Source organism: Culex quinquefasciatus, chromosome 2 (genome assembly GCF_015732765.1).
Source record: "Culex quinquefasciatus strain JHB chromosome 2, VPISU_Cqui_1.0_pri_paternal, whole genome shotgun sequence".
In the NCBI taxonomy this organism is placed as follows: Eukaryota; Metazoa; Arthropoda; class Insecta; order Diptera; family Culicidae; genus Culex; species Culex quinquefasciatus.
In genome coordinates this window covers 82546353-82557577 of record NC_051862.1, presented here as the reverse complement: position 1 = coordinate 82557577, position 11225 = coordinate 82546353, and the positions used below count along the sequence as shown (strand labels likewise).

The window sequence follows — 11225 nt, the reverse complement described above, 5'->3', positions numbered from 1 at the left end:
TTAGTGGCCACCCTTTGTTCTTTATTTGCCTTCGCTCCTCGCTTGGTTTTCTTCAGCCTTCGATTGGAATGGATATTCAAAATTCAAACGTCAGAAGACTTAGCGCGTTTGTTTTTTTGATGGTGCTTGCTAATTGTTTACATTTTTCGGGATTATTTTTCAAGTGAGTGACTAAGCAATGGTCAAAAGAACAGGTTGCCGGTAGTTGGAAGCAATTTTATATCTTAAGCGCTTTGAAATTGTTAGCGCAAGTGAAAAGATACTGATGGCGACTTTCGTTAAGCATTTATCATCTGATCTTGCGTGTGGATGTGTGTGCCACCAAAATGATGAGAAATGGTCTCGCAAAATAGAAATTATGATCAAAAGTGCATTAAATTTGATCTTTTTGGCCAGTAAATGGCATAAATTTGCGTGCTTACTCGAGGCGGTGCTGTTGCTGGTAAGTTTATAGTCCACTAATGGATAACGTACCCTAGAATACCTAAATTTGGTAAACATTTTGAGTCGAAGCGTTATCTGCTTTTGAAATGATTATATGGAATGTCAAATGAAAACTTTCTGGATCTCGCAAACTGACATTTCAATGTATTGGTTGATTTGGATGCAACATTGTCTAACGATTTCTTAAGTTCAAGTAAACAATTTTGCAATCGTTACAAAATTCCCGTTAAATGATGTGTCTTTCGAATTCTAACAATCGATTTATGAGAAATAGCAGCGATTTTACAACCATTAATAACTTTGTTTTTGATGAATAATAGGTTTTTTGTTTTATTTTTAGTACGCCATCAAACCCGGCGTCCAATTTACACAAAAGCGGCATTCGAACTACAAATCACTGAAAAACGTGTTACAGTAAAACTCTACCCAAGTAACAATTGAAATGCTTTATATTCTTATATGGTTTTAAAAAAGTTTTAATAAATGCAACAATGTTTTATAAAAACTTTTATCAAAGCAAACAGGTTTTCATCTCGCATAACCTTCAACATATTTTCAAGGTTTCTTCAAGACTTGATTAGGAATTCTACTTTGAAGTGTTAATTCAGTTTTTAAGTTACACTTCGAGATTTCCTGAAGAATATATTGCGCAGCTTGAATATCTTGCCGAAGTCTGCAATAAATCTTTTGCGTCTTAATAAGGAATTTGACCAATCTTGTTGGTTTTGAACTGTCACCTCAACTTATTCAGTTGTAGAACGAGAAACACAGTGCAAGGAGATAAATTACTTTGATCCAGCTTTTAAGTGCAGTTACAAGTGATTCCATAATACAAAGTTTTCAAAAGTTTGTAAAGAATAATAAAAAAGATAAATTGGTGGTTTTGGTTGTGTTTTTTTGCGAAAAGATTTTTTGATTACCGTTTTTTCCAGAATGTATTATTGGGTACTATTTGTGCATTTCAGAAATGGCGCCTGTGCAGTTGTTGCTTAATATTATTTTTATGTTATGTTATGTTATTTTTCGCAATTTATAACAACTGAACAAGGCGTTTCACACATTTTGTTTTGTGTGGCGTTTCTCGCAGACTTTTTATTGAAATCTTTTAAGGCTTGATCAGAACCTTATAAAGTGCTTATGGTTTACAAATAGAAATTGATATAACTTTGAATTCTACAAGTTTTCTTGTATAAATCCATCAAGCTTTTATTCTGTGTATTGCTACGCGCTGTCATTTGCAATTTGTTGGTGCTGTTTGAATGAGTTAAGCAAACGGGAGTGATAATTGCGCTGTTGAGTCGGATGAAGAAATCCGGTAACCGATCAGTATGGACAGTTTCACGCAGATGGGGCGGGTCAAGTTTACGCCGGTAGATCCAGTGAATGAAGGTCAGGGTGTTTTCTCCAAGGACGTCGCTTGTCTTCAGGAGACGAAGCAGGAGATGATGGAATTTGTCGAATTGAAGGCACCGGATCGGCTGGGGCAAAGGCTCTTAAAGGTGCTCTACCTCTGGGTTCACCTGAGTGTGTTGGCGAAATCGGTGGCCATTCAGGCGCAGGTTCCTTCCTCAGCATGAACTGATCGGAATGTATTGAAATGATTGGCGGCCTAGGAGCGGCTCGTGTCTGAGATCTGTTCAAAGAGACCCGCATGCGGATTCCGTGCATAACCTAAATTGACGAGGTGGACGCCACTGGACGGCAACGCGACGGTGGATGTAGCTTCGGCGGATGTGTTATTCGAACAAATAAATACCTTTGAAATGCAAGCGTATGTTTTTTTATTCGGTTATTTCCAAATTCAAGTTGTCCACCACCGATGGCGATCTTTTTGCAGCTGAGAAAACATGCATGCGCTGCGTCCTCGCCTTGTGCGGTTTGATCTTGATAACAGCCATGATAAAACATTTTGGATCTGATTATAGCCGTTACAAAACTTCTATAAATCTCGTAAGTCTTGGCAAGCTTAGAGCCACTCTTGTTCAAGAAGGAATGGATTTGAAATAGATTTGAACAAGAACATTTATATTTCATGAACTTCGCCATGTTGCTGAAAGGTGCGAGCAGCCGAAATTCACAGCCATATTGAATTTGGGAGCAACAATATGCTAAAACATTGATTTTTTGAAAAAAATCTAAGCATTTTTTAGTGAATCGAAAGTGCGCATAATAGTTTTTCGAGCTATCTTCATAAATTGGTCGATGAAATTATGTTGGCATAACTATCATAGTTTATTATGTATTGAAACTCAACACATTTATATTAGTAACAATAATAATTTGACATCAAATAATTATTATCTGCCATCAGCCTTCCGTGCTTGCATGTAGGAAGAATTGCTTTTAATCAAGAGAATTAGCAAACTATTTTGTCTGCCACGCAGGCTTTTCGGTTCCCTACAAATACAAAAATATAAATGCTTTATGTTCTAATCTAGCATCCAAGAATGCGCACAGACTACAAGAAAACCTTTTTTCAAGCCAATCATGCTTTCAAGAGATCTATAGAGTTTTTATAAAACACACAATAAAACATTTATGTCTCACGATGCTCCTCAATAATACTCTGGACAACCTCCTAAAATGGTTCATTTTGGTTTTAATGTTCATTTAACTCGTTTTTAACTCAGCATGTAGGACTAAATGGCATTTCGTTGAAATTTACTTGAGAACTCTTCAGAATCTCTTTGAAACTATATCAAAACTAAAATTGTTACTTGGGCTAGTATCCGTTACGAGATCAAGGATCAATGATCAAAATTACTCCGTAGAGCAAAGTTTCACGGAAATTGAAGAGGGATTATGATTTTTGGAAAGTTTTTAACATTTTACATGGCATGGAAAATTTAATTTGCAAGCACAAAAACTTTCATGAAATTTTGATCAGGACATGGCAAATTTTTCAATGCTGTTCATTTATGTTTTCATAAAGTATCTTAAAATCAAGTATTTTGCGATAGTTTTGCTTTAAAATTGATTGAAACTTGAAATTTTAGAAACAGTTTGAAACTTTAAATTTTATTTGTACCAGTCTAACGTGCAGTCACAGAAAAACAGACGAGACTATCCCGACGTCTTTCTTCGATTACTAGATTTGAACAAGACGAACAATTTGCTTCAGAAAGACTTGCAGTCTTTGGTTTAGGTAATAAAAGGCAGTGAATGATAAATAAATAAGAATATGATATGATAACAAAACGATTTATTGGGGCAAAGTCTTTGAATTCTATGAAGATCGAGCATTACATTTCACAAAATCCTACAAAAAGAGTGAGTCCACAAGCAGAACATACGATCTGACGCCTGCTCGTGGACTTGTCCTTAGTACATATATCTAAAGTTCGTATTCTTCTTATGACTTTGCAAATGTTTCTGCAGCTGATCCATCCGCCCAAATCCTCGATCGCAAAGCTTACAGGGGTGCGGTGCCTCACCGTGATTGGTCAGGAAGTGCCGATCCATATCGTACCGATACACAAACCTCTTGGTGCACCCATCGAAGGAACATGCGAACGGTTTGTTCTTTGCCGTATGCCTTTCCCGATGATCTTCCATCTCTTTCAGAATATCAAACCGCTTGCTGCAGATGTCACAGCGATGCGGCTTCAGCCGAGAATGGCGAGTGTTGATGTGCTGCGTTAGTCCTGCCTGGCTCATGAAATTTCTAGCACACTCCTTGCAGTACCACTTGCCGGGAATGACAACCTCCTTTTGGAGGCGCTTACGACCACGGGACTTTTTGGTTTTCGGACCCGGGGAAGGAGAACTCGATCCGTCGTCACTGCCTTTGATGGCGATTGCCTCTCCAGGGACTTCAGGATCATCCTCCGTGTCGCTGCAATCACTGGTTTCCAAGGGCACAATTCCTCCCGGAACCGAAAATTCATTCAGAATGTCCGACAAAGCCGGTGATGCTGCTCGGCACCTGGACCGTTCGGGCACACTTGGGTCGTCCGCGTAGTAACTGAAGTAACCCTCGCCAAGGTCATACTTTGAGTAGTTAGGCTCAATTTGAGGCGCCGAACTCGGAAGCACGAGTTGAGGATTATAGTCTTGCTGTTCTTCACTGTAGAAAGAGATTCCATAGCTAGCCAGAGTCGCCGGGTTGACATCCATGCTGATGGTGGAATGAGAAATAACATGTTGAACTTTTTGTTTTTATCATAAAACCAGGTAATTTTTAGGTTTTTAGCTAGCATAACATTAATACCTGAAGATAAACTCATCGTTACCTGTATGTAAACTAGGGCTCAACTAAACTGAATTTTACCTTTGTTCTTCCATTGTCACGCTTTCATTTGAAACAACAGGTACAAGTACAAGTTGCTTAACGATCATTCGAACAAAAATTTTACCGGCAACTAACTATAGTAGTAAACAAATTAATTTCAACACTCAAAATTTGTGCGCACTCCCCATCGAACAAAGGTAAACATAAACAAACTGATTTCAGCTGGATTTGACAGATCGGGAGGGTTATCAGTGTAGTGGTGTTTGTTGGCACATGCGCACTTTCTTCAATATTCCACCAGAGGCGCTACCGTTGTTGTTGTTGTTGCTAACGCACTGTCAGGTCGTTTGTGTAATTTCAATTTAATTCAATATTTTGATGTAGAAAAATAATGATTGAAATTTCAAAATTTATTTTTGATTAGGTATTCATGCTAATAGATAACACCTCGATCTTACGGAAATTTATGGCCTTGCGTTATTTTTTAATTCATTTCTTATAAGACGTACAGATTCAATGAGAAAACCGAGCAGGATTTTAGACGTTCAAAGGTTTTAATAAGACCGAATCAAAATACAATAAGAATTGGCTATTTTTCAGTAAGAATGTGATTGTTCACAATAAGATTTTTTACATGAGCATAAAAATTACTGTTTTCGCAATGAGAATTAGCATGAACATTTGAAAATGGTCATCACTCTAAAATGCTCTGTATTGAGTTCAATTTAATGAATTTTGCCACCAAAATGAATCAGCATGTGCCGGATGTTACCTTCTTGAAACCACTGAAAGAATTGTTGGTCTAAATCAAATGTGTTTCAAAATTTATATAATTGTGTGGTACAATCATTGACGTCCTAGTTTGCAATCATTGATTAATGACGATTTAATGACATTGCAAAAAATGGGATAATCGTTACCAAAAGGAATCAGCATGTGTAGGGCACTATTCTAAACACCTTGTAGAAGGAATTTTGTCAAAATAGAGATAGCGACGCAAAAATCATGACAATGATGGAAGTCTTTACGTTACCTTACTAATCTGCCTGAAAATATCAGGGGTTGTTTACAATTTAAACCAGCATCTGGTCCAAATATGAGGACGCTAGGTCGGGGCTAATCGGGACACAAAGTCTTATGGTTCAAAACCGTCATAAATCTTAGAAAAGCTGTAACTTAGCCAAATTCAATTGTTTTCAAAATTCAAAATACACCCGAGCAGACGCCAATAACTTGGGAATAACATGTTTTATATTTGAAAATACTAGGCCAATAACATTTTATGTTATTTTCAACAAGTTTTGTTATTCGCTGATATAATTTTTTTGTTATTGGATTGTTATTGTAATAACAGACTAAAAAAAATTTGAGTTATTCTTCGAATAAATCTTTGTTGTTCTTTTTGTTATTTTAACAACTAAATCCGAACATCCCAATAACAGTTTGAGATATTCCTCCATAAAAACCCGATTTAATCCCACCAGGGGTGAGATAGAGCCTTTCTTACTAAAGAATATAACATATCTCAATTCACAACATCGACTTGATACAAAAAATCTTATGATGAAAGCAAGGTATTATTAACGATGTGTTTTCTAAAAGAAATTGAAAATGCAATTTTCACCTATCTAAAATTTTTAATCGTACAAATTCTTAGCTTCCAATGCGCAAGTGACGACACACACCGCGGTTTTGGTTTTCTAGTTTTGGTACGAGCCCAAAAACCGAACAAAGCAGGCGAAAAGCAAACCCGAGTTAACCGCACAGTGGGAAGCTTGCCATTCAGCGTCTACGAAAGAGAGAGAGTAAGAGATAGATATTTTTACAACCGCACCACTACACACTCAATCGCAATACCTTTGGTAGATAGCCATAGAGCTGTCTAAGGCCGATCTCACGCACACTTGCACACCATTTGTTTTGCTGGCGGGTACAAAATTTAACCTCAATCTTTTTCGTGTACGTATACGCAATACATGCGCACGTAGATAACTCTATTGGCGTCGCGAGCATTGAAAACTTTGAAAACGATATAAAGCTTAGAAGCTTCGAAAGCTCCTATTGGAATCCAATGAAATCTGTCAAATAAAACGACACGACAAATGAAGCCTACTTAAAGGCGATTTTAGGAGCACACGGGAAACAAATTGATTGTACCCGGATGAATGTCCTATGTCAAAAAAGTTTTTGCATAAACATTGGACAGTTATGCAAAAACGGACAGAGCAAAAGAAACCAAAAAGCTACGATATCTTACATGTTGAAGGAAACATCGGTAGACAAGCTACTACGAACGAGTATAAGTCGAGCCGAAACATATGCGCCAGCATTCTCGCGCCAGTATTCGAAGCTCAACTTGACAACTTGTCGACTTGGCGACGAAGCGTCGAAAATCGATGCAGTGTGATTTTTTAGAGATTTTTCGGTTTAAAATTCATGCTGAATCGACATATTTACGAAGCTGGAAATGACGTCCTGGCTTAAAGTAAAACCTATACCTTTCTTTAGTAAGAAAGGCAAAAAGTAAATCGATCTGAAAATTGATCGGGATTGCCGATCGATGTCGAATTTGTTTCAGATGCTCACTCATGGTCTGTACTATGAATGTAGCAAGAAATTTCGAATAAAATCAGAAATGAAAAATGTTGGCGAAGGTCACCAGGTGGGCTTTTACCTTTTTTTTAGGGATTTTGTTTCTTATGGTAGGTCAATCAAACGGCTCTAACTCTAGAACCATATTATGAATCTGGATGAAAATTTGGGAGGTTGCAGGGCTCGAAAAATGCAATTTTTGAGATAAATAAAAGGTATGAAAATGAAAAATTTTGACCATATTTTCATTTGAAAACTGTGTATTTTCTGGAAAAGTCTGGCCGCATCCGAAAACAGATGGATATTTCGAAATTTGCGCGGCAACTCGCCCAGGTTCAGCACACTAGCTTTCATCTGCATTTAGGAGAATCGAAATCGGATTTATGGGAGCTGAGAACGGCGCGACACAAAATTTAGCAAAATTTTACCACATACGAACATCACTCGACCTCCACGGAATTTATTTTCTCAAAATTCGAGGGTTCGAGATAGACGAGTTCTATCAAGGTGAATCGCTAGAGCGTCAAAAATCGATGCAGTGTGATTTTTTAGAGATTTTTCGGTTTAAAATTCATGCTGAATCAACATATTTACGAAGCTGGAAATGACGTCCTGGCTTAAAGTAAAACCTATACCTTTCTTTAGTAAGAAAGGCAAAAAGTAAATCGATCTGAAAATTGATCGGGATTGCCGATCGATGTCGAATTTGTTTCAGATGCTCACTCATGGTCTGTACTATGAATGTAGCAAGAAATTTCGAATAAAATCAGAAATGAAAAATGTTGGCGAAGGTCACCAGGTGGGCTTTTACCTTTTTTTAGGGATTTTGTTTCTTATGGTAGGTCAATCAAACGGCTCTAACTCTAGAACCATATTATGAATCTGGATGAAAATTTGGGAGGTTGCAGGGCTCGAAAAATGCAATTTTTGAGATAAATAAAAGGTATGAAAATGAAAAATTTTGACCATATTTTCATTTGAAAACTGTGTATTTTCTGGAAAAGTCTGGCCGCATCCGAAAACAGATGGATATTTCGAAATTTGCGCGGCAACTCGCCCAGGTTCAGCACACTAGCTTTCATCTGCATTTAGGAGAATCGAAATCGGATTTATGGGAGCTGAGAACGGCGCGACACAAAATTTAGCAAAATTTTACCACATACGAACATCACTCGACCTCCACGGAATTTATTTTCTCAAAATTCGAGGGTTCGAGATAGACGAGTTCTATCAAGGTGAATCGCTAGAGCGTCAAAAATCGATGCAGTGTGATTTTTTAGAGATTTTTCGGTTTAAAATTCATGCTGAATCGACATATTTACGAAGCTGGAAATGACGTCCTGGCTTAAAGTAAAACCTATACCTTTCTTTAGTAAGAAAGGCAAAAAGTAAATCGATCTGAAAATTGATCGGGATTGCCGATCGATGTCGAATTTGTTTCAGATGCTCACTCATGGTCTGTACTATGAATGTAGCAAGAAATTTCGAATAAAATCAGAAATGAAAAATGTTGGCGAAGGTCACCAGGTGGGCTTTTACCTTTTTAGGGATTTTGTTTCTTATGGTAGGTCAATCAAACGGCTCTAACTCTAGAACCATATTATGAATCTGGATGAAAATTTGGGAGGTTGCAGGGCTCGAAAATGCAATTTTGAGATAAATAAAAGGTATGAAAATGAAAAATTTTGACCATATTTTCATTTGAAAACTGTGTATTTTCTGGAAAAGTCTGGCCGCATCCGAAAACAGATGGATATTTCGAAATTTGCGCGGCAACTCGCCCAGGTTCAGCACACTAGCTTTCATCTGCATTTAGGAGAATCGAAATCGGATTTATGGGAGCTGAGAACGGCGCGACACAAAATTTAGCAAAATTTTACCACATACGAACATCACTCGACCTCCACGGAATTTATTTTCTCAAAATTCGAGGGTTCGAGATAGACGAGTTCTATCAAGGTGAATCGCTAGAGCGTCGAAAATCGATGCAGTGTGATTTTTTAGAGATTTTTCGGTTTAAAATTCATGCTGAATCGACATATTTACGAAGCTGGAAATGACGTCCTGGCTTAAAGTAAAACCTATACCTTTCTTTAGTAAGAAAGACAAAAATGTTATTCCAAAGTTGTTTTGGCTTTCAACCAATATCAGACCAATAACAAATTTTGTTATGACAACAATAATTGTTATTAAACTCTTATGCAAAAATGGATTTAGCAAGAATATTCCAGAACACCTTGTTTTTTATTAGTATTTGTGATTGAAATGGCATGACTTTTGTTATTATCCTCTGCCCGGGCATTAAAAAAAGCTTAAAAATTAAAAAGAGGAGTGAAAATCGCATATGGTTAAATCTAAAGCAAGTTGTTGATATTTTAGTGAAAAAAGTACAATTTTTAAACTCAAATAAAAACGTATTCCATCCAGATATCAACTCGACTACCATCTGAGTTTGAGAACGGCTTTGGGTATGGCAGTTGAACATATTAAATAGATACTTTTTCATTTAGTGAATGTTTTGGGTGTACATTTTTGCAAAAAGGAAAAGATTCTAAAAAGAAATCTTTTTGCGGTCCAAAACAACCTCCCAAAATTTTAAAGCGATTAGTACCTTTTTTTGCATTTTGTTTTCTATAATTTATTTTTATTTTCTGATCAATTTTGTGTCTTGGGAAATGTTGTAGGCTACAAATAGGCTATTATCATATATTTTCGAATAAAAAATGCAAAAAAAAAAAACAATTTTATAACATTAACATTGAAAAAATGCCGATTCTTTCCGAAGCTGAAAAGTTAAGGGCTGATAAAAAGTCATTTTTGCTAAAACTAAGCATCAACAGGCCTGCTAACTAACTAACGATCCTTCATATCCCTGAGGATAGCTTGGACCCGGCCTGGACCCCCTTATGCCCTGGGCTGTATTACACACTCACCAAAAGATGAAGACATGGTATCTCCCGTGTTGGATTATTGTTCCGGATGAGGGTCTAACACAACCAGACCAAACAGAGGGATAAGCGTTGTGGAGCCTTCCGGTGGTGGGGCGTCCTCCAAATGCTAAAAAAAAAAAAAAAAACTAAGCATCAACAGGCCTGCCTAACCTTTTTGGCTCAATATTTTCACATCTTTTAGCGTCAACATATCAATTGCTATTTGTTCTTGTTTTATTTGATGGTATCGGTTCTCAGATGACCAGTAAACATTATTTTTACAAAAGCTTGGAATAAAACAACTTGCAAAAATATTTTTTTGCAAGTTGTTTTATGTAAGTTTTAGAATTTTAGAAAACTGGTCCGGATCGTGGGCTGGATCGATTTTTGAAATGTAGATAAAAACGACGTGTATAAATATTTTATATACTACTGTCAAATTTATGTTCATTAATCATCTAAGAACCGATTTCATCAAATCAACCATGAAAAAATTAACAAATGTTATTTTTATTATACACTCAAACCCCCCCCATGGTTTGACACCAACTGTTGTCAAACGAACGGGGTCACTTTTTAGTTTGACACCCCTTTTCACACGCACTATCAAATGTTTGTGCGTGAACGCCGTGTCAAAAGTGACAGTTCGTCACTTTTTAGTTTGACTTTGACCAACCAACGGGGGTACAAACTAAAAAAGTGTCAAACGAAAAAGTGAACAACCACCGGGGGTTGAGTGTAATAAATGTGTAACTTGAGCCAAAAAAGTTGGACAGGCTTGCTTTTGACGAATGTACATTGGAAACAATTCGACGTTGTCTTGCTATCTTGTCGCATCTCGCTTTTTTACGTTTAGAGAAAACAGTGTTTTAATATTTGACCTTGAATAAACAAAAACTAGAGCAAACATGTAAACAATAACAAACACGTTTTGTTTGGTTGACCTTTCCGACCGTTTCTCGAAGTTTGGTTGAATTTCATTGCCCGAGTCCCAAGTTATAACTACAAATGTTTACGTTTGACTGGCA

General features: G+C 37.0%; 1 protein-coding gene across 3 annotated transcripts; it reads right to left on the bottom strand.

Annotated features, from left to right (window-relative positions):
* Positions 1-3629: 3629 nt before the first annotated feature.
* Positions 3630-4900, bottom strand: LOC6045713 (zinc finger protein 778). 3 transcript variants are annotated; one of them, XM_038257945.1, is made up of 2 exons: positions 4715-4900; positions 3630-4654 (listed from the first exon to the last, which is right to left on the bottom strand). In XM_038257945.1, exon 2 carries the CDS (start codon positions 4558-4560, stop codon positions 3766-3768), a length of 795 nt encoding a protein of 264 aa, XP_038113873.1. In that variant the 5' UTR covers positions 4561-4654; positions 4715-4900; the 3' UTR covers positions 3630-3765. The 3 variants fall into 3 exon arrangements, with proteins under 3 accessions (XP_038113873.1, XP_038113872.1, XP_038113871.1); XM_038257944.1 differs by having other exon boundaries at positions 3630-4561; positions 4677-4899; XM_038257943.1 differs by having other exon boundaries at positions 3630-4561; positions 4715-4898.
* Between the last annotated feature and the right edge of the window lie 6325 nt (positions 4901-11225).

What these genes read in the sequence shown, in the direction of transcription:
- LOC6045713 (XM_038257943.1), bottom strand. Translation starts at nt 4,782, where the DNA reads ATGATCGTTAAGCAACTTGTACTTGTACCTGTTGTTTCAAATGAAAGC. An exon ending in GTGACAATGGAAGAACAAAG is followed by an intron (nt 4,562 to 4,714) that starts GTAAAATTCAGT and finishes TTCCACCATCAG; the next exon opens with CATGGATGTCAACCCGGCGA.